Below are 22073 nucleotides of genomic sequence, written 5' to 3' on the forward strand. Positions count from 1 at the left end.
TCTGCGTTTGGCAAAAACACATCCGCGACATCATGACCGCAGGCAACCAACTTCTGCTCTGACAGGACGACACGGTCAGGATTTTGCGTTCGATTTTCTGCTGGCCGTGGCGGAAATTGCAGATTGGAGTCGTTTGCTGTGGCGGAGCCCCTTGCTGAGAAGGCGTCAACGCAGAGCGTCATAACTGTTAAACCGCATCGCGGCTGCTGTCACGAACTGCTTCAATTACATGCGGACACCTGCATGAGAGCGACGTTGGTGCCCTTTTCTGATTGTAGGCAGCGCTCCCAGGACTTCTGGAGGAACTGTTTGCGTTACGGAAAGCAGCAGCAGCGCCTATCCATGAGACAGTACCAAGCGGTGGAAGTTCTGGCATCATCAATCGCCAGTGAAGAGCCTTGCCGCAAGCCACACCTCAAAGTCAGGCCTCAGAGTCGTTTACCGGACCAACAGACTAACCTTACACATCCTGAATATCGAGTTTGCCGGTCTTGCTTCTATTGCGGCAAGCAGCAGAATTGCCCAGCCTCGTTGCAGCTAGAAACATGTGAGGTCACGCCGATTACTCAGGCGTATGAGGCGGCTGTCTTTGCAGCTTTGCTGCAGAGGAGTATTTAAACACACACTTGCTCCCCTCAGGACTGATCTTCTTTACCATTCAGGATCTAGCTTTCACATCATCGTTCAGCTTACATCGCACGCCATTCCAACTCACCTCCCCTTTGACGACCACCCAAGCACAATGCCAATGCCACTTCACGACGACTTCTCCGGCGGCGGTTGGCTCACCAATCCAGCACAGGTCGTACCTAGACCACGGATCGAAGCTTCCGAGGTCATTGCAACTCTCTCCCACTGGTTGTCTCATGGCACGAAGCCAGCTGACAAGACGCTCGCGCTTGCGTGGTACCAGGATGAGAAACAGGAGCAAGCAGTCAAGCAGCTCTTCAAGTGGCTGGGTTGCGCTGCGGTGGTAGCCGGCGGTCCCTATGGAGAAATCACCGAAGAAGATTTCGTTTACTTGATCAAGTTTGCTCTGCTCGGCGCTGGATTCTTCGTCATGCGTGTAGACTTCCTCGACAAGACCATACGAGAACATTACATGTCCATCACACAGTGAGTATATCCTTTGCAAGTGTCAGGTCCAGTCTCTGATCCGACAAACAGCTACCGTTCCGTGGACACGAACGTCAAGACCAAGAATAAGGACCATCACAAGCAGCAACGCGCAATCGATTCCTTGGTGAGGGACAGATTCAAGTCACTGATTGATCGACCGGCTACCTCTACGTCAGAGCTCGCAAACCTGACCAAGTTCGAGCACGCCAATCACGAGCTTGTTGCCAGTCTCCTCAAAGACACAGAGAGTTGTCTTGTGGATCTCGAAAAGGTGTTGGGACCGGAGAGAGCGGCTTTGCGGAGATCTCTCATGCTGTCGGAAGAGGCCAAAGCACCTGGCAGAGATCGTGCGACTCATCAGCTTCCACTCGGCCCACGTCTGAATAAGCTTGTGGCAGAGAGCAAGGCCAAGCCCTCGGCAGAGGTCGCGCGTGTGCAGCAGGCCCCTGTGGTCGCTGACGCGAAGCCGAAGTCCATGTCGACGGGATTGAGCAGTGGCAGTGCACTGATGATGGTGTTGTTGTTGGTCGCCGTTCTGGTCTTCATGGCCTGAGGCGCACACTGGACAAGCTTTTCATTTAGTGCAGAGAAAGTGCTTGTTGTATTTGGGGTATGGTGGATGGAATGGGTAATCTTTGTTTGAGGCATACAATTTTGCAGCAGCGCGCTCAGCTGGAATTGAAGGACTGAATAACAACGGGTCTTTGACGCTCTACAGAATATGTAAATGGCAAGGAAATCGCAGCCAGGTATCACGGCTGTCAAAGAGAAGCAGGAACGCGAGTAGGTGGCTCACGTTCGCATCAAGGTAATGGAAAGGGAGCTCAAGGGAAAGCAAGAGTATACATACTGGGACATGCCCGCTGTGAATTTCGGTGCTGTCAAGTCTATCGCTCCAGCGCTCGTCTCAAGTATTGAATTTGTAGCATCTATTAGCTACAGCTCTCGTATGGCAGAGGTGGAGCCAAGAAAGGAACAAAGATCAGCTCTGCGATCACAAGTATCTCTCACTGGTGTTCCACACTGTACCTGGATTGCAAAAGCGACAGTGATTGGCAGGGACATCAGTGATAGCTTCGAGAGTGTTGACGTGTGGGGAGTAGTAACATGGCTGCTTGGATCTTCTGACCAGGCTCTCTTGATGCTTATGCTAGCGTTTCCTGGACTTCTCTCGTCACCGTGTTTCGCTTCGTGCCAACGGTCTGCATTGATGATCAGGAAAGTTGCGAGACTGATCAATGCCCATTGCTATCAGCTGCCTCCTGAGCTTCAAGTGTAGCAAGTCGGCGAGCGATTCGCTCAGCCTCCGCCTGATTTGCCATCAACTTCTGCTCAATTTCCTGGTCGGAGAGTTTGATCAGATCAGGATCCAGCTTCACAGCACTCTGCTGCATCGGCTTTCTCATCGCTTTTGGCCCGGTTGGCGCACCAGGTACTGGAGCTCTGGGAGCAGTCTTGGGTGCTGGTGGCAAGTAGTGTGCGGGCCGCTTACTCAACGATCGCGGCCCAGTTGGAACTCCTGCGAATGATGCTCGATTGTCGGACTGATCGTTCTTCGTCGCGAAAGGTTGTTTCGTTGGCTTGGGCTGTTCCTTTGTTGGCTGAGCCCCAGGCTTGCTGTTGCTTGATCCGTCCATGTTGGGTGTTTCGACGTGGTAGCCTGTATTGGTTGTCGAAATCCGCTAAGGTTATGCCTCCGACTTGGTGCTTAGATGAGATTTGTGGAAGTGCCTCGGAGTAGGGGCCCGAGTTTATTAGGATTAGGGAATCGTATACACCGGCAACTATCTCATACGGTGTCAGCCTCATGTCTCGAGTCTCAGATTGAGCAAACAAACCGGTACGACAGCGCAGACCGCGAGACACTAGGTCGTCGTTGGAAGCGCTAATTCCAAGGTTTGCAAATCGGCAACGACCTTCGAGTCCCGGAAACTAGGTACACAAGCACGAGTGTCGTTGTAGCGAAGACTGTCGATTGAGGTTCGTTCGTTCGTTGTGCGATGGAGTGGTAGAAGAAGTGAAAGTCGGAACAATGGAATTGTCGCGACAAAATCTGGTGCTCTGTACATTCACCCACGAGTTGAGGTGAATGAGCGTGACGTCGGCTGGCTTGTGCTACTGCACATGCAGCAGCACATGGCGTGAGAATAGCATCGAACCAGAGTTACGCTCCATAGCCACAGTCCGAGATCTTGGGAACTGCGGTTCGGCGAGAGGCAGTGGATGACATGTCCAGTATCGAAAGGGCTGAAAGCAAGTAATCGCTGATGTGTCCGACCGATTGAATTCCTCTTCAATGTTGCACGCCGGCATGTAGTAGTAGCCACTTTCCACGGACGTAGTGTCGCTTGAACTGCGTTCGGGATTATATCGTTTCAAAGCATATTATATTGCCAAGGTGCACCTGTTCTGAGTGCATTGCTCGCTAGAATTTGGGGTCACATCAGCAGCAGTGCACTATTTACATTGATGGAGCAAACCGGTTGCCCAACGACAAGCATTGCGTTGTGCAAACGTTTTTGTCTCTTGCCTGTACACAGATCATGTACAGGCGCAGGTCGGGCGGGAGGTGTTCATTCTCAGGAATATCTCAGCCACGCATTTCCGTTCCGGGGCCAAGCTAAGTAGCTGAGATCTCTCATGATTGCTGGAGAGAGATGTATCAGTATTCTTATCTTCGATGTGTCTTCGCGGCATGATTTTGCTTCGGAGCCAAGCTCAGTGGCAGAGACCTCTCAAGCTATCCAGAGAAAGACACCACTGCCACAACTTCTCCAACGACATTCTGCAGCAATATTGTGCCTGTGGCCAAGCACAGTACCAGAGACCTGCCAAATCTTTCAGAGAAACAGCTACCTCTTGTACTGTTTTACCAAATTTCATCTAATCCTCCTCGTCATCTCCATCGTCTCTCGCCGTTTTCGCCATCAGCCTCTCGTCTCTAAGAGCCTCAACAGCATATTCAATGCCTTGCCTGATCACTTTCCTCTCCTTCGAATTGAAAGGAGCTTTACTGTCTGGAAGAACATTTTCTAGGAACCAGTCCAAACCCTTGACCATATCCGGTACAGCATGCGCTCTGCCGAAACATTCTTCAGTCTGCTTCCCAAACGCCTCCTTTCCGTGTTTCTTGCGCAAGAGAACCAGGAGCGTGGCGAGCATAACTTCCGCGAACACCTTCGCTTTTACAGAGAGCGTCATAAACGGAAGGGGTTTCAGAAGTGTGATCCGTAGGTGGCCCTCAGACACCAGGGTAGCATAGAGTTTCGCGATGTTGTAAACGCTCTTTATCTCCAATTTTCCTTCTCCCGAATCTTCATCGTCGTCGTCAGCGTCAATGCGTCGGTAGACATCGTACAGCGCGAATTGCCATGCTTTAGCCATCTTGTGGCCATAGCAGAAACGTAGTCCGACCAGTGTATAGAAGTGATTGTATACTGGCTCTGCTGCTGCGAAGTGAAGCACCACACGAGGAATCTCCAGTTGCTGCTTGTTCTTCAGATTGAGCTTTTGAATTCGTAGTTGGGCATGAGTTGGGTCCACAGCACCAATGATCGAGACGAAGATAGCGCGACGGACGTCAGTATTCATGCCCTGAGCCTTGGCGAGTGCGTAGAAATCAACCTCTTCCGGTTCAGAGTCTGCCGCTGCATCGTCCTCTCTGGCAGGAGGGGCAGTCGCGACAATGGGTTGCTCAGATGCACCATTGACCATCTTTGCAGGATCTCGCCAGGAAGCACCAACTAGCCACCATTTACCTTTCTTTTCGGAGTCTCGTATATCGGCAAGACTGATTCGGAGAGGCTCGGTCGTCTTCGTGCTCTTGATCTGGCCCAACGTCTTCTTCATGCGAGTGGTGTGTTCGATGCTGCTCACTGAGCCAGCACCCACAGCCTTGGTGCGGTTGTTTTTGAGGTTGTGTATCGTCTCGATCATGAACTTTGTCCTTACGCTCACTTTCTCTGCACCACCTGCTGCAGTAATAGCGCGTTGAAGCAGTAACACAATGTCTTTTAGCGAGGAAGGATCATCTTGTCGCAGCTGCGTTCCGGAAATGCGAATAACTCGCAATAACAGCTCAGTATTGGCCTCCGAGAAGTTGTCGAGAAGCATGTGAATATAGTCGAAAATGACTTCACAGCCAAGCGTTTGCAGCGTGTAACTGTTCGATAGGAATGCCAGAATATTGAGCGTCTGCTTCTCGTCGGAGTCCTGGGCGTGATAACGATCAAAAGCTTCAACCATCCCTTCCAAAAGAGGCGCGCCAAAGTCCGGGCCTGTGGTGCGATACACTGCTGCAGCAAAACCGGCAAGCAGAATCATCTCGTTGTCAGTGAGAGCCGACCGGTCACAAACGCGATTCTTAAAGAGTTCAATCAGAACTGAAGTAACATGACCGCGAGCGTTCTTTGTGTAAATTTCTTGCACGGCAGTGAGAATGGACAACATATTCGACTCGGACAGCTTGTTCATTTGCCCGTTGAGTTGTCTCTGAAGTTGTTTAAACATTTCTTCATCGTTGGACGCCGCTTTGCGCAGCGAGGGCGGAACGTATTTGCCGGAAGGAGCTGTGTGAACTGCGGGCGCGACGTACGGATTCTCGCGCTGTTTCTGCACGAATGGAGCCTTCTCTGCATCTGCATCATCGGATGCCAGGTCGCCGTCCGACAACTCGTCGTCAGAGAAAGGATTCTCGATAACGTCCTCCTCCCCATCGCTCACTTCTGCATCGTCGCCGCTTTCGAAGTCGGCAAAATCATCCACATCCTCGTCCTCACTTTCACTGTCGTCTTGCTCATCCTCACTCCGGGGGTCCGGTGCCTTCGCTGCTTTCTCCGCTGCTTTCTCCGCTGCTTTCCTTCTCTTGTTCTTCAGCCAGTCTTCATCCTCGGCGGCAGGGCGTTTTTTTGCAGACAGAGCGAACCCGTCTTCATCCTCACTGCTCAGACCGCCACCTATCAGCCAGTCTAGCTCATCGTCGCCAACCCTCTTACTACTCTTGCCTCTCATTCCGAGCTTCTTCTCCAAGGCACGGATTTCTGCATCATCCTCCTCCAATCTAGCTTTTACAGCCTTAGGAACCACTTGGGCCGCTGGATAGTCGTCCTCATTGTCGCTGCTATTATCGCTTTGCGTATCGTCATCGCCGCCAAAGTCTTCGAAATCGTCTTCATCCTCCTCCTCGTCCTCCTCTGCAGGCTGCTGCTGCGGCGCCGGTCTTGATTGTTTGAGAGCGGGTTTGAGCGGCTTCGCAATGGATTTTGTCGGCTGCGGTCTCTTCTGCGCCCTCTCCGCTTTGCGTCTCTCTTTTCTCGTCTGCTGATGGTTGCGCTTGTTGACTCGGCCATTGGACACCTGGTCGAGTAACTCCCGTGGCAGCTTGGGCCCTCGGAAGGCAGATCTGCTCATTGCGACGCCTTTCTCCGCGAGGCACAGTGCATCAGCGCACGCGAGTGTGGAGATCGTGTTGCGAACAAAAAGTTGAACCCTCGGAAGCATCAAGCTTTCTTCGGCGCCGATCTGCCGATCTGTGCGGCCCCACATTGCGATATGGACGTGGACATCACCTCTTCGCATTCCACCACCACACCCTAGAATCAGCGATAACCATGGCGAAACCTCACTTGAGCAATGAAGAGGTTTGTGATACTGAGCGCACAATGAAAAGCCAAAGCTGACAAAGCCGCCTCCAGTTCTTCATAAACCTCACTTCCCTCATCTCCAAGGTGCAGGAAAAGGGCCACGGCTCAGTATACCTGACTCAGAAACGATGTAAATATTTTTCAGATGCATTGGAATCGCATAATACTTATATTTCATTCAGTGTCATACGACCCGTCCACCACAGCCGAAGATGAATCAAAAAAAGTAGCGGACGACCCGCTCTGGGACCTTCATCCTCCGAACCCGCTGCCACTCATTGTGCGAGCAACGGATGGGAAGTCACAGAGTAAAGATAGGAAGAAGAACAAAGACAAGATCAAGCTCAGCACGATAGTCCAGCCCGACGATTTGGAGGCCTTCTTTACCAGATACGCCGAAGTCTGCAAAGCAGGGATGCAGAGTCTCAAGAAGCGAGACCGCAGCAAGCGGAAGAAGGTCAAGGGAAAGGGAAAGAAGGAGGGAGAGAAGAAGTGAAGCAGGGTCTTCGGTGAGTGAAATCATTTGTTCCAGACGTCGACACTCGTCTGAGCCTGGGCTTCTCTTCGAGACATGTCTTATTTACAGTCAGCATTGCTGTGCTCGCGCATAGACTTCGGATACGGGAAGGAAACTGATCGAAATTTCCGTAGGCATAGAGTACACTCGAGCATTCTTGTGCTAGAAGTCTTCTGCTCGACCGCATGCTCACCGCGATGCTTCTATAGAAGGGCATGGCTCCAAAGTCAGCCTCTGGTAGCACATTCCCTCCCGATAATCGGTGGAGCTGCGATGGATCCGTCCCGACTCGTTCTGCGTGTCATCATGCAGGTGGGCGGAATGCGATCCACTGCAATAATGCACATATTGTGGCTGGCGCTTTTGGTATTGTCAATACTGAATGCCATTGTCGCTATTGACGCAGGACAGCACTTCTTCATAGTGTAGCATTGTCCAAGCTTGCACTAGCGACAGGTGTGGGGCGAGTGAACGGCTGTTGCGTACGGTCATTGGAGGAACTACCCTGTCAGTGAACAGCGCAATGGGCACAGCGCGTGAAGGGCCCGCCGACGATGGCAGATACTCTTCTCTCAATCGAAGCACTGCCGACTCTCTGCTCTTACTCAGTACCACTTTCAAACCGGCTTGCTTCAGCAACATTGACAGCACTCGACACACAGCGAGTACATAGCGAACTACACACAGCACTTTTTCGCGCACAGCACACCCTACTTGCACTTCTGCACTGCTCGACTCGCGACTCCGCTTGACAACGATCCTCCCCATTCTCCTTCGCAGCGACCCACGCACGATTCGATCATCCGAGTCGGCAGTCCATTCAACCGTCTTTCCATCGTTCACTCTACTGTCTTTTCGGCACCTTCTCGAGTCTTCAAGATGAACACATCCGCTGTCCTCAGCATTAAGCGTGACGAAATTGTCGATCTCCAAGAGCAGACCAAGATCAACCCCATCACGGCAAAGCTTTTCATGGCACGCCCTGCCGTGCCGGATGATGACGACGAGTCGGACTGTGACGACGAGGAACTTACAAACACCACCGCCGACCGAGCCATCGGCCTCAACATCTACATCTTGAAGATCAGCGGCTTCTCACTCGACGCTCCTTACAGCCGGGAGCTAGATCAGCGCGTCGAAGAGGTCGCTAAGAAGCTCGGACAAGAGAAGGTCGGCAGTAATGTACCACGCAAAACTGTTGATGACATGATCGAAGACTTCGGCGTTTTCGAGCCCAGCCTCGAACTTTCGCCAACTAATGCAGAAGCCTACGGCTTGCAAGTTGAGAGTGTCTTTGCTGAGCTCGATGCTCTTGAAGCAATGATCACTCGATATGAGAATGGCTACATCGAGATTCAATTTGCCGATGTCAAGATTGAGGGTGGCGACGTCGACTCCTTTCTCCACGATGTGAGGGTCTCTGTGACTGACGATTTGGACACTCTCGAGGATCCAAGCAACGAGAGCACCTGGAATGCGGCCTCGGCAGCTTTAATCAACTTGAGGAAGAAGGAGAAGAACCGCGAGGCCCGGGAGCGAAAAGCAGCAAAGGCTGAAAAGACTGGTCAAGCTCAGAATATTGCTGATGGCGCCACAAAGAAGACAGTGGGCACAAAATCAAAGCGTGGACCAGCTCGGAATGGTCCAAGCCAGCATGCCGACAAGACTCCTGAACCTCGTCAACAGGCACACCGGCTTCAGCGTGAGAAACAGGCGACGCCCGAGGATGCCGATCGTAACTCCGAGCTTCTTCGTGATGATGCTCTATCCAACAACGAAGACGAGGATGAGCTGGAGCGCCTGGTACGGCAAGAATTGGAGGAAGCGGAGACTGATAGCCTGTTTGAGGGTGATTTTAACATTGGAGAGGAGCCGCTCGAGGAAACCAAAGAAACTCGAACCACGCCTGAAGAGGTCTTGCCACCAGTCATGGCGCCGACAAGATCCAGAAAGCGTGGTGCAGACGGAGACACCACTGACGCCGAGACCGCACGTCCAGCGAAGATGGCCAAGGCGGCTCACACACCCACGGCGTTGGTACCTTCTGCAACGAATGATCCTACATCACAAGCACCATGGTCACTAGCACTACCTTCAAAGGTCCCGACGAAGGCAGTAAACCCTGCAGTGACAGCCCACAAGCAGGCTATCATCAGCGAGCCCTCTACCACGCAGCCACCAGCCACGGCGAGCAGTGGGAATAATGCCAGCAAGAGGGTTGCCAAGAGACTCAATGAAAAGCGTGATGAAGTTCCTCACAACAATGAGATCAAGAAAGCCTGTCGCTCCGGATTCGATGATCTGAAGAAGAATCAGATCACAGCCTGGTGCAGAATCCACGGTATTCCAATAAGTGGCACAAAAGACGATATTGAGAGGAGGGTTGAGGAGTTCATCACGGAACATGGCGAAAAGCTCGATGGTTTTTATGGCACGATACCAGGTGCAGAAGCCTTGCAAAGAAGAGGCCCTAATGCACCACCGACACGAGAGGCTCAAGTCAACCAGCCCACCCGTGCTGATCAGGGTATACCGCAGCCGCCCGCGCAGCCTGCAAATGTTCCCTCTTCACTCCAAACTTTTGTGAACACGACTCAAACCCAGCAGGTGGCGGCAGCTCAAGTGAACCCTTTCTCATCCAATACCCAGGCACCTCGCCCGCATGCTTCTGCTCCGCAGCCCGCTGCGATGCCTTTCCAGCAATCCGGGATGGCGACTGCTGCACAAGCACCATCGGCGGAGCCACAAATGCCAGCGGTCAGCACGAATACGCAAGATGAACCCACTACCGAAAAGTCTGGGCCGGCACCAACCGTTCAGACCAAAGTCATCCATCCTGGCTTGCCGTTTCCTGTCTACCAAAGAACTGGAAACAGCGACTGGAGCTTCAGTGGGGACAGAAAGCACAGAACCCCAGCCGCACTGGAGATCATCAACCAGTGCAACAGATACTCTGCTCAGCCACAGGTGGAAGCTGATCTGAGCAACTACTCTGCCGCTGAGCTGCGAAACTTTCTTAGGTCCGTTGGCTGCCAAGATGTGCGTTCCGCATCTCCGAAGAGACGTCTGCAGCAATTCGCTCGGAACTGGTTCCAGGTGTACATGAAGGGCGATGCTGGGCCGATTTCTGGCGTGGAGCTGCTTGTTGATGAGAAGAAGCCGGAAGATGCAGCTGAACCAGATGCTCCTGCTGAGGAACAAGCCGAAGAGGTACAGCAACGGAACGCGGTATCCTCGAGCGCACCAGTCGCTGCGACGTCGCCTGCGCCATCTTTGAGCGGCCAGCGAGCTCGAAAAGCAAAGGTTGGGCAACCTAGCCAAGTGATGCTGCAAGCTCATGCTGCACAAAAACGTGTCATGCATGGGCAATGGGCCGATGGCGATTTCCGATCCTTAGCTCTAGGATCTGCGAGCGGTATCGCGGGCGGAATACCTCTGAACAAGAATTTCCCTGTTCCTGCAGCACCGAGCCTCAATCGCACAGCCGATGGTCGCATCGACTCTCACCAGAATCGACCACAAAAGAGCAAGTTCCGCCGAGACGAACAGACGCTGGGCAAACTGCAGGAGACAGCGAGCGACAGGACCATCACGATTTTAGATGATGATGAGGAGCTCCAAAAGTCTATGATCGAAAAGCAGACTCCTGTGGACAAGGAAGTCATCATGATCGACATTGATGAGAACGCACAGCAGCCAGTGACCCAGGCGCAGACTCAGATGCCAGATGCCTCACGTGTGGTGTTGAAGCCCCGTCCATCTGGCGACTTGTCGATGAACATGCCAGCTTTGGATCGTGTCGGCAACTCTGGACGTATCACGAAGAACGCTCGGCCACGACAGCCCTTGGGTGAGCGTGAGTTGGCAAAGCTACAAACGTACGTCCGAAATCATCCGGAGGATGTGAGGGAGGGAGCAGCCGAAGATCTGCAAACTCTCGTTGATGCTCAAACTGCTGCCCGACGACAAATGCAGCAGTCGTCGCACCCATCGCAGCCTGGTGTTGTGCCTCCAGCTGGCTACCACAACACACAAACCAGCGCAGTATCACCGCAGGGCTACTACACCCCGCAATCTCCTGGTCTACCTGCGGCCAATCTTGCTTATCAGCAGGACACCTGGAACGAGGCTTCGAGCATGAGCGCGGGCCGTTTCATGCCTCCACAAGGTTATCGCGCTCTACAACAGCCTGAACAGCAGCAATGGCAGCAGCAATACGCAGGCCAGCACTACCAGCAGCCTGGGCAATTCTACCACCCTCCACAGCAGCCTGCACCACAGCAGTGGCAACAGCAGTACGATGCTCCCCAATATCAGCAGCCGGGCCAGTCCTACCACCCACGAAATCAAGGCCCATACAACTCACAGTATGGTTACGACCCGAACCAGCAATATCGACAGTAGTTCATTCATACACAAGAACGCCTTACAGGACACACAGGACTGGCATGAACATCATTATCACCATCACGAGCGAGGCATAGATTGCACATTTCGCTGACTTACGTTTATTTTCTACCTCTTGGGATAGGGGCATCATTTGGCATGGGATGGGTACAAAATTGGGGACGTTTAGTATTTTGGCTATGAAAGAGGCTGTTTGCATTGCATGAAGGGTTGTGCTTGATGGTTTCACGAATCACGAGGGACGAGAGACGAGAAACGAGAGATGAGAAACGAGAGATGAGAAACGAAAACGAAAACATAGATATAGAACTAATGCGTATCGAGGATTTCGTCAAGTACACGTTCATATTTTCAAAAAGCCTTTGCAGACTTCAAAATGATGAGTTTTCATGTCTTGTCACGCGCCTCGATGAGCTGATCAGCATTCATCAGTGTTTCATACCAGCTTTCCACATTCGTAGAGAAACTCTGCAGCGCATAGCGACCAACGCTGTGGTTGTGCCGTATTCGTAGAACATTCTAGACCAACATAGGCGTACATCCAGATCCATGAAGTCGAAGCGATCGACTCGTTCGAAAGCGTCGGTAAGAATTCCCATCAATTGTTCAAAGGATTGGCCCCGAACTCTTGAATTCGGGGATCTTCTTCAGGGTTTTGGCTGGAAGTTCAGATCCTGCAGACATGTTGCACGAATGATAGGCGGTAGCAGCCGCCATGCAGCGCCAGCCAAGCTTATTCATCTGCATGAGGTTCACCGGTACCACTTCTCCCAATGGACCCGACAGTCGAGCTGAGGATCAACCGGAGTTCGACAGTCATCACATTGGCCGAAGTTCGCCGAAAATGTGATGCTCGGATACGATCAGTGTCGCAGTTTCCGGAGAATGGATTTATTTTTTTCGTTGTTCAGCTTGCATTTCGGCATGGATGAAATGGCGATGCAAGAAGCAAGAACTCTTCGGGTGCGATTGCTTGTGATTTCCTTTTCTACATGTGTAACTGCAGCCTAGCATCATCTGTGCAGCTCTCGAAGGAGCCGATTGGGAGTGGCCTGATCAATGAACGCCATTGTCCAAGTATTGCAATGCGAATGCGATCCCTTTACCTGATGCAGCACCAGGATTGTGATTCAGGAAACGGACGTGGCGGTTCTGGTCCTCTGATAAGTGGAGATTGCGAGATGTGTCGCGACAGTATATGAACAGAGTTGTGGTATTCCATTTAATGGCTTCGCATCGCATCTTCCCAGGACTTCACCGCCCCTGATATCGCGATACGGCTATTCGCAGCTATGAAGGTCACTTTCTTCACCATCGTAGCGCTGCTCGCTTCGGGTGGGTTGCTTTTCATCTTTAGAAAACGACCTTGTACTGACATCTCGTCCAGGGATTGAGGCAGGTAAACCTCGAACTCGCTATGTCAAGGCGAGACAGTCCATCCAGAAGGCAATCGATGCCGCCTCACCAGGAGACTGTATCCATGTGGCCAAGGGCACCTACAACGAGCAGCTTCTCATCAAGAAAGATGGCATAACTTTGATCGGACACGACGCGCAGCTTGCACCCCCATCGTCTTTCAAAACCAACCCCTGCACCGGCGTGATGGGACCCGACTCGCAAGCAGGTATCTGTATCGCAGGCAAGGGAATTGTCCTCGACGAGTTCATCGGTATTGAGCATCGGAAGGTTCGTTCCGTGCAGAGACCTGTCAAGGGTGTCTCGGTGTCAGGTTTCAAAGTCCGTGACTTTATCGGCGCGAATATCCTCGTCCTCGGCGCAGAAGAGACCCGTATCGAGGGCAATAAGCTCGAGAATGGTGGTATCTACGGCTTCTTAGCGGCCGGGTCCAAGAAGACGACCATCACAAACAACAAGATCAAGATGCCATCAACTTTAGGCTTCATCGCACTCTGTGTCGACGACTTCCGAGACGCCCAAGCCACAGGCAACCATCTATCGACATACGGCATCGGTCTCTGCGTTCAGACCAATGGTGCACAGCTCCGTAAGAACTTCATCACGAACAGCTGTGCCGGTGCCTTCGTCGACCCATTCACGGACGGTGCGGTGCTCAGCGAAAACACGATCGAAAAACCCTTTGCAAATTGTCCAAATGGTACTGTTGGAATCATCATCGACGGGGCTACCAACACAAAAGTCACCAAGAATATCGTCAAAGATCAGGTTGCCGCCGCGGGTCTTGTCATCGTGGATGACCCTTGTACAGCGGGCGGTCTTGCTTGCAGTACCAGGCCTGGACAGGCCGCTATCGCATCGAACAATGTGGCCAAGGAGAACGTTTTCGAGAACAATGCTTTTGATATCTTCATCAATTCTACTGGAACTGGTAATGTTGCCGTCAGGAACCAGTGCACGTCGCCGCCGGATCTTTGTGCAGCGAATTGATGGACTCGAGATGCTGGGGTGGGCTGAGCTCCCGGCTCCGTACTCTTTGGTCGCATAGGATTAAGAGCTTGGGAATAGTCATCACGATACGCAGCGAAGGGTGAAGGTACAAGAAGCGAGCGATTGTTCCAGCATGATGCTTTCATGGGCTTGTTCCTGCAGCATGACCGTGCTTGAGCTAGACTGTTGACTTCTTTGCTACTGTATCATGGGAGAAGGGCTATTGTTGGCGACGGCTTTTGCTTGCATTGCTTCTTGTTCAAATATCTGGCAAATGGCATTTCTCTTCTCATGATCTTCTTTGTAACTCTCAAGAAGTCGGTAGTTGAGCAGTCGCTATCAAGCGCTGCTGCTTATCTTGTTGTAGGATTTCGGCCCGGTGGAGTGTGAGATGGTTTGTGACCTCGTGCTCCTGCTATCGATGCAGCTGGAATGACAGACGCGCTTCAAGCTCCTATCGTGAAATCATAACCTCTTTGCAGAAATTATATTCGCTTTTTTCCCAAATCACACAAGGCCCTGCTCTTTCTGCGCTGCCAGCCGATCCTGCACAGTCTTCTTCGGATTCAATAACTGCGGAATTCCAAACCAGGGCTGATTGACCGGACTAGGTCCTGTATAAATCGCAACATCATACAACGCACCCCCAAATAAACATCCCGCAAATGGTGCCACCATTGGGATCCAGAAATAATATCCGCCTGCGGACCACACTTCATGTCCATAGCCCACAGCATAACTCATCAACCTTGGACCAAAGTCCCTGGCAAGATTGATCGCGTATCCGGTGTTCCACCCAAAGCAAGCTCCAAGTCCAAAGATGAGGAAGAATAGCGTCAAAGGGAAGAAGTTCCCGCTGGCGTGAAAAGATCCCGAATTACTATCGTCTCGTAGAGCAAAGATGGTAAACATCAAAATGGCGCTCGCGATGAATTCGGAAAAGAATTGACTCGCTTTCGTCAAATCATCCTGTGGATACGTGCAGAAGATGGCCGCAGTAGCGTTAGGCGCAGGAGGTACAGTCCGAACCCCAGGGCCACCTTCAAAAGTATTAATTCCATTAATATAATTCGAATAAACAATTCCCGCTCCGACGAAACCCCCGAGGAATTGTGCGAGGAGGTATATAGGGAATCGACGAAGTGGGACTTTTCGTAAGAGGCAATTCGTAAGGGTAATAGCCGGGTTGAGATAAGCGCCTGAATCGCCTGCGATGTATATTCCCAACATGACGCCTAGTCCCCAGCCCCAGGAGATACTTTGATAGTCGCCGAAGCCGTTGCCGCCAGGAGCGCTGGTTTGGCCGGCGGAGAGAAGGACTTGGGCGACGGAGCCGTTGCCGAAGCAGACCATTATCATAACGCCAAAGAATTCGGCGAGAGGTTCTTTGAGGACCAGGCGGATTTTTGTCCAGAGGAGTGTGGAGTGGGAGGCGGTGTCGTGCTCTTCGATGATGGGGGCGCTTGGGTGCAGGCCGAGGACTCGGCGGGCTTTGTGAACTGTCGAGGAGGTACGATTTGTGTCTATTGTGTCTGTTTCGTGCATTTTCTCCCCGGCTGGGAGGGTCTGTTCGTGGGCATATTCGCGGTGGGAGGCGGAGCCAGGTTCTGTTGGCAGATTGTGGAGTGCTGAGGAGGTGGTCGGTTTATCTTTTCCCTGAGAGCTGCCGCTTGAGTAATCGTATGAAGTCGTGTGTCCTGTCGTCGCCATGCTGTTTACTGGCTGTGAAAAATCATCAGATGTTAGGGAATGAGGTAGAAGAACAGGTCAGCGAAGCGAGCACGCGACGGCGACAAAGAAGTCGCACAAAGAGAGCTCCGCTCGCATCCTATGCTTGGTCGCGTGGCAGCCATGCGCCAATGCTCAAAGTCGTACATATCGGCGATGCTATGAGGATCAGAGGCGTCAGCTGCTTCGTCTGCTTGAGCGAGAAAATCTGATGACGCAGAGCCGACGAGGAGGCTGCGAGCTATTGGGCGGTAGCGAGATAAGTTCATCCTACGCTGCACTACGCGTGAGCGAAAGAGCTCGTCGATGCGGCTCTGCGCTTGTGATTGAACTCTGTCGTCCGTGGATCGCCGTGTGTGGTCTTCGGGATCCACAATTCGCGCGGAGACCCCACGGGCAGAAGCCTCGGCAAAGTGTCGGCTAAATGCACGTGAATGAAGTCGTTCGTGTCTTTGGGATCGGCCATTGCACTACGATTATGTCAGCGCTACATGTTCATTGGGATATATCTCAACAGCCGTCTTTTGCACATCGTGAAGCTCCGTTTGATTTGAAGAGCAGCAGGCTCATGAACAGTATCAATCAGAATTCTGTCGATTTCCCGATTGCATATTACGAATATGGGCTTCCTCGTGAGACGTAAAATCGTACAACGCTGCTTGCAATTCTTGTCATCTGGACACTCACAACGCAATTCCGAATGCCAACAAGCCCGCGAGGATCAGGGCAGGAAGGGCGCCAGACGCGTAAGTACTGGCCGCACTAGCAGGAGAATCCGATCCACCTTCAGAACCGGTTCCATTTCCTCCAGATCCACCATCGCTTGGTGCAGTGCCATTCACGATAGCAATTCTGCCTTCTGTTTGGATATTGACAGGAGACTGAGATCGGATGTATCGAACAAGGATCTCGTCTTGGGTTTCCAGCGTGACAATGTTCGGAAATTCTAAAGTTCCAAAGAAGTTGTCGCCGCCTCCCGCGATGAAATCGAGAGTAACGACGTTGTACGTCTCCGCGCGGTCCAGACTGGAGTTGCCGATATTCACTGCGACGAGTCTGCTGCCGTTGTTGTTCTCTGGGTTGTATTCGATCTGGATGCCGCGACTGACTTGCACAAAGCTGGTTACTTCTTCGCCATTGAATTCGCTGACGCCAGAAACGATGCCTTCGAGTACCTTCCAGATATCGTCGCCGGACATCGTTATCTCCACGAGCGAGTTCCCGAACGGGAAGCTAGTGAGCACTTCGCCTCTTGTGATGTCGCCTTGGTCGATAGTAGCTCGAATGCCGCCTGCATTGATGAGTGCAAAATCAACAGTGTCACTCTCATTCTGTCGGTAAGAAAGCATAGCATCGGCCATGAAGTTACCGAGCAGACATTCCTCCTGCTGGCAGTTCTCTTGCTCGAGGACAACGTCAGATTGACCGATGACTTCGGCAGCAAATGCTTCGAAAGGGCCTCGCCACTCCTCAATCTGAGCTTGGAGCGTCTCATTTTGAGCAGTGGAGTTAGTGAGGTGGATGGGACCGCCGTGATATGCCAGAATCTTCCCTTCAGCATCGTAGGTAACGTCAATGTAGCCCAAGTATTCTCCCCAGCCTGTTTCATGTGTTAGCTGTGGCAATGCACTCTATGTCTTAACACTTACGGTAGGCGGTAACGACGAAGACCTCTTCATCGTCAAGGTTCTGAACAATGGTTGGATATGGGCCCTCTTCGCCCTCGCCAGTGCCAAGTGGAGTGTGCGAATGGCCTCCCATGATCAAATGAAGGCCAGTGGTGTTCTGCGCCAGAGCCTGATCGTTGTCATAGCCGATGTGTGTCAAAGCTGCAATTCTTGTGACATTCGTAGTCTCGCGGATGAGGTTGATAGTATTCTGGACCGCTTCGATAGGGTCTGAGAACGTGGTGTTCTCGCCCGGGCTGGAAATGTCGGGCGTAGTCTCAGTGGTGACGCCAATTACTGCGAGCTGGTATTGCTCGTAGATATGGAATGGCTTGATGGTCCTGTTGAGCACTGGATGGCCAGATTGAATGTTTGCAGAAATGATTGGGAACGTCAAGTTCTCCAGGAACTCTCCCAGCATATCGTCTCCTCCATCAAATTCGTGATTTCCTAATGTCATCCCATCAAATCCCAGCTGGTTAATTGTTTCGGCGATCTTCTCGCCACCGTAGTACGAGTAAAACAAAGTTCCTTGAAATTCGTCTCCAGCGTTCAGAAACAAACTGCTGTTCAGGACTGGTCGTCTTTCGTTGACTACTGTCGATACCCTGGCATAGCCACCGAAGCACCCACGAGTAGGATCTGTGCAATCTGTGCCTGAGCTTCGGAATTCGTCAAGGTGAGCGTGCACATCGTTGATGTGGAAGAAAGACTGATTCCAGTTGCCGTCCGCATCGATATATCGCTTCGAAAGGCGCTTGCTGTACAGCACGTCTTCTGCGGAGACCAAAAGAGCGGAGGCCAACGCGGCCAGCGTGAGCGCGCTGCGAACGTTGCTTGGGGCCATGATGTGGGTGTCAATACAATTCACTTCCCTGCGAGAAGTGCAGAAGAAATGCAGCGAAGGCCATAGGCATGGTTTTCAGTGTCTCACAAGGCGCTTGGTACCTGCAGAGAAGGGTTTAGTTTGGCAGCGAAGCACTCTCGCGTGGCTCAAACCCCATCTTGGCGTGATAGCAAACCGGCCATTGATCTTCTGGCACTGGAGCGCATGGCCATTGAAATCTCTGGGCGCGCGGCTGATCTTGCTTGGCCCGGATCGCCACCACGGCGAGATGCGAAGGGCCACGATACGGAGCCCATGCGAAGACGTCGCTCCAGCCCCAGCGCGCTGGCCGAGGAATCTTGATGGAGTCAGTCAAGACGCATGATTGATTCGTGAAAGAGAAGAAGTCGCAGCTGTGGAATTCGCCGTCACGAAGTCCGCGAAGATGCCAAGCCTTTTCGGAGATAAGTTCTGCCTGGGGCATCCTCGGCTGAAGTGAATTGATAGGAGCAAACAAGACGCACAGCACCACCTTCATACATTTTCCAATCTGGATTACTGCTATGTCCTGCCCCGGAATCACATAGTCTTACCGTTGCAACAACACAATTGTATCTCCGGGCAGGATACTGAGAAATCGGATGCACGCTGACAGGCGCAAGTATGGCGTCAACGAGACTAGCTGGCGATTGTCGCTCGTTATTTGTCAGCTTAGCCGGATGGACGCACTGCAGGTTCAAGACCGCAATCCATCTCTCGTCTGTCTGAGATATCCCAAGAAATCGCGAAGGAGTGCGTCTACTATCAGCCTAAGACAGTATATTCATTATGGCCGAGCGGAAGCAACTTCACCTGACGGCGTTTATGCGACCGACCTCCTTGCATACAGGCGCTTGGCGGTAAGGATGAAGACGATCCTTCAATACCTACAGCACGTACTGACATGGTCGATGTAGATACCCAGGAGCATACCCTGACTCAAATTTCAACCTTACTCATTTGAAGTCATTCATCAAGAAGCTCGAAGATGCGAAGTTTGATGCCTTCTTCATGGCCGATCACCTGGCGGTCCTCAATATGCCTATAGAAGCATTGAAGCGCAGCCACACAACAACATCATTCGAGCCCTTCACGCTGCTCTCAGCGCTGTCTCAGGTAACATCCAAGATTGGTCTGGCAGCAACAGCGTCGACGACATACGATGAAGCATATCATATTGCTCGGAGATTCGCCTCCCTGGACCACATTTCCGAGGGTCGTGCTGCGTGGAACATTGTCACTACAGGAAATCCAGAGTCTGCGAAGAACTTCGGACAGGATGAGCACATGCAGCATTCTGATCGCTATAAACGAGCTCGCGAGTTTTACGACGTGGTGACTGGTCTCTGGGACAGTTTCGCGGATGATGCATTTGTGCGAGACCGCGAGACTGGAACTTTCTTAGATCCTGAGAAAATGCACGTACTCAATCACAAGGGACCTGAACTGAGTGTTAGAGGTCCTCTCAACATTGCAAGACCAGTGCAAGGCTGGCCCGTCATCGTGCAAGCTGGACAGTCCGAACCCGGAAGGCAATTGGCCGCTGAGACTGCTGAAGCTGTTTTCTGCTCGCCAAAAGACATCAATGGCGGGAAAGCTCTATACGCCGATATCAAAGGCAGGGCTGAGAAGGCAGGTCGCAAAAGGAAACACATTAAAATTCTGCCGGCGGCCATGATTATCGTGGGAGATACTGTGGATGATGCTCAACAGAAACGACTGAAGCTGGACTCCTTCGTACACTACGATAGTGCGATTGCTTCGTTGTCCATTGCCCTGGGCTGCGACGCTGCTGGATTCGATCCTGATGGGCCACTTCCGAAGGATCTGCCTCCCACCAATGCTTCACACACAGCTCGACAAAGTGTCGTAGACCTTGCGGAGCGAGAAGGCCTTACTGTTCGACAGCTTGCGCAGAGATATGGAGGCTACACTGGCCTCACTTTTGTGGGCACTCCAGCAACAATTGCAGAAGATATGGGGAAATGGCTGGACTCGGATGCGTGCGATGGCTTCACATGCGTAATGCCCTACCTACCGCAAGGTCTAGACGACATTACGCAGCGTCTTGTTCCTGAACTCCAGCGTAGAGGGTTGTTCCGACAGGATTATACTGGTAACACGCTCCGTGAACACCTTGGCCTTCCACGGCCTCCAAATCGCTTCTTCTCGCAGAAGACACCCGATCAAATCAAGGCGCTGGGGGATTATGGCTATAACAACGGCAACCAAGGAGCACAGCTGACTGCTGCCGAAACTCATAGATATCCAAATGGTGCCAAGCAAGTCCCGCCTCGGCCAGCGGAGCCGGCCAAGCTGAGTGCTGCCGAACTTGAAGCTATACTAGAAGCGTCTAGGTAGTGGATCGAAACGATGTTGCTGGGATCTCAGCATTAATATGTGCAAGATATGAAAAATGCTCCTCATCGCCGCTGCCGACTCATTCGTGGAGTGAATAGAAAGCAGCGAATGGCACCCGGTACAATTCCCCCGCCGTCCCTTTGTTGTCTCGGAGCGTTCATCTCTCCGTCAAACGGCGTGATATGGCGCTGCGCGCTCCACCAGGATTTTGTGCAACCCAGCTACGGAGCCGGCTCCACAATTCGGGCACATGCTGACAAAACTGGAGACTGCGGCTGAATCGCAATGTATGCGACGCTCGATAAATAAATGTTAACGTCACGGCCTTCAACATGATAACACAGCGAAGGATACCTCCAGCCCAAATTCCGCGACTTCATCTACCTATTCATCATGGCCAGGAACGTTCTCATTACCGGCGGCAATCGAGGTAAAGCTGAATCGCATATGGATGCTTATAGCCTCATCACTGACTACTTATCAGGCCTTGGACGTGGCCTCGTAGAGTCGTACCTCAACTTTCCCAACACTCACGTCTTCGCGACTGTTCGCAACCCGTCCGACGCATCATCGGAATCTCTCAACTCGATCCCAAAAGCTGAGAACTCATCTATCACACTTCTCAAGCTAGAAGCTGCAAACGAACAAGACTATCCCGCGCTTGCTCAATCCCTCTCCCAAGACCACGATGTTCAAGAACTCCACCTCATCATCGCCAATGCAGCGATCGGAAAAGTGGCCAGCGCGATCAAAGATGCCAAGACTGTCGACTTTCTCGAAAACTTCCAAATCAACACCCTCGGACCTCTACTTCTCTTCCAGCACCTCCGCCCTCTGCTTGCTTCAGGAGCGAAATTCGTTCCCATCAGCTCCAAAGGTGGCTCAATCAAGTACCTCGACGAATTCAGTGTCCCAAACGCGGAATACGGAACAAGCAAGATTGCTTTGAATTACCTCACTAGGAAGATGTCCTTGGAGAATGAGGATTTGGTTGTTTTCCCTTTGGATCCTGGATTTGTACAGACTGATATGGGGTTGGCTGGAGCAAAGGCTTTTGGAATGAACGAACAACAGATTGCTGACATGTTGATCACGACAAAAGAGAGTGTGGATGGTATGGTGAACGTAATTGAGGGAGCTACACGGGAGAAGAATGGTGGCAAGTTTATGAGATACAATGGGGAGGAGACGGAGTGGTGATGTGACAATAAGAAGGAGGATTTCCCCAGATGAGCTGAAGTCCTACTGTAACAGGCAATGACCTCTCCAGTAAAAGGCTATTCCGCTCGTACATACCCTGCAACATAGTATGCATCACTCAAGCACTCCACTTCGGTCGATCCCGTCTATGGCATTAGGCA

The 22073-nt window shown here is 52.0% G+C and overlaps 10 protein-coding genes across 10 annotated transcripts; 6 read left to right on the top strand and 4 right to left on the bottom strand.

Annotated features, from left to right (window-relative positions):
* Nucleotides 1–742: 742 nt before the first annotated feature.
* CKM354_001190200 (uncharacterized protein) lies at nucleotides 743–1672 on the top strand (the record flags this gene model as incomplete). Its single annotated transcript, XM_044807410.1, has 2 exons — nucleotides 743–1116; nucleotides 1168–1672. 2 exons carry the CDS (start codon nucleotides 743–745, stop codon nucleotides 1670–1672), a joined length of 879 nt encoding a protein of 292 aa, XP_044663345.1.
* A 682-nt stretch (nucleotides 1673–2354) lies between these two features.
* CKM354_001190300 (uncharacterized protein) lies at nucleotides 2355–2756 on the bottom strand (the record flags this gene model as incomplete). Its single annotated transcript, XM_044807411.1, has 1 exon — nucleotides 2355–2756. One exon carries the CDS (start codon nucleotides 2754–2756, stop codon nucleotides 2355–2357), a length of 402 nt encoding a protein of 133 aa, XP_044663346.1.
* A 1246-nt stretch (nucleotides 2757–4002) lies between these two features.
* CKM354_001190400 (uncharacterized protein) lies at nucleotides 4003–6528 on the bottom strand (the record flags this gene model as incomplete). The annotated part of the gene is made up of 1 exon (XM_044807412.1): nucleotides 4003–6528. One exon carries the CDS (start codon nucleotides 6526–6528, stop codon nucleotides 4003–4005), a length of 2526 nt encoding a protein of 841 aa, XP_044663347.1.
* Nucleotides 6529–6728: 200 nt separating this feature from the next.
* CKM354_001190500 (uncharacterized protein) lies at nucleotides 6729–7257 on the top strand (the record flags this gene model as incomplete). The annotated part of the gene is made up of 3 exons (XM_044807413.1): nucleotides 6729–6758; nucleotides 6813–6891; nucleotides 6944–7257. The coding sequence occupies 3 exons, from the start codon at nucleotides 6729–6731 to the stop codon at nucleotides 7255–7257; spliced, it is 423 nt and encodes a 140-aa protein (XP_044663348.1).
* Nucleotides 7258–8157: 900 nt separating this feature from the next.
* On the top strand, nucleotides 8158–11682 carry CKM354_001190600 (uncharacterized protein; the record flags this gene model as incomplete). Its single annotated transcript, XM_044807414.1, has 1 exon — nucleotides 8158–11682. The coding sequence occupies one exon, from the start codon at nucleotides 8158–8160 to the stop codon at nucleotides 11680–11682; it is 3525 nt and encodes a 1174-aa protein (XP_044663349.1).
* Nucleotides 11683–12977: 1295 nt separating this feature from the next.
* On the top strand, nucleotides 12978–14091 carry CKM354_001190700 (uncharacterized protein; the record flags this gene model as incomplete). The annotated part of the gene is made up of 2 exons (XM_044807415.1): nucleotides 12978–13020; nucleotides 13073–14091. 2 exons carry the CDS (start codon nucleotides 12978–12980, stop codon nucleotides 14089–14091), a joined length of 1062 nt encoding a protein of 353 aa, XP_044663350.1.
* A 507-nt stretch (nucleotides 14092–14598) lies between these two features.
* CKM354_001190800 (uncharacterized protein) lies at nucleotides 14599–15801 on the bottom strand (the record flags this gene model as incomplete). The annotated part of the gene is made up of 1 exon (XM_044807416.1): nucleotides 14599–15801. The coding sequence occupies one exon, from the start codon at nucleotides 15799–15801 to the stop codon at nucleotides 14599–14601; it is 1203 nt and encodes a 400-aa protein (XP_044663351.1).
* Nucleotides 15802–16502: 701 nt separating this feature from the next.
* Nucleotides 16503–18333, bottom strand: CKM354_001190900 (uncharacterized protein; the record flags this gene model as incomplete). Its single annotated transcript, XM_044807417.1, has 2 exons — nucleotides 16503–17419; nucleotides 17469–18333. The coding sequence occupies 2 exons, from the start codon at nucleotides 18331–18333 to the stop codon at nucleotides 16503–16505; spliced, it is 1782 nt and encodes a 593-aa protein (XP_044663352.1).
* An 807-nt stretch (nucleotides 18334–19140) lies between these two features.
* On the top strand, nucleotides 19141–20712 carry CKM354_001191000 (uncharacterized protein; the record flags this gene model as incomplete). Its single annotated transcript, XM_044807418.1, has 2 exons — nucleotides 19141–19211; nucleotides 19269–20712. The coding sequence occupies 2 exons, from the start codon at nucleotides 19141–19143 to the stop codon at nucleotides 20710–20712; spliced, it is 1515 nt and encodes a 504-aa protein (XP_044663353.1).
* A 393-nt stretch (nucleotides 20713–21105) lies between these two features.
* On the top strand, nucleotides 21106–21912 carry CKM354_001191100 (uncharacterized protein; the record flags this gene model as incomplete). Its single annotated transcript, XM_044807419.1, has 2 exons — nucleotides 21106–21142; nucleotides 21197–21912. The coding sequence occupies 2 exons, from the start codon at nucleotides 21106–21108 to the stop codon at nucleotides 21910–21912; spliced, it is 753 nt and encodes a 250-aa protein (XP_044663354.1).
* Nucleotides 21913–22073: the final 161 nt, after the last annotated feature.

The sequence above is a fragment of the Cercospora kikuchii genome (assembly GCF_019650295.1).
Source record: "Cercospora kikuchii DNA, contig_00008, whole genome shotgun sequence".
In the NCBI taxonomy this organism is placed as follows: domain Eukaryota; kingdom Fungi; phylum Ascomycota; class Dothideomycetes; order Mycosphaerellales; family Mycosphaerellaceae; genus Cercospora; species Cercospora kikuchii.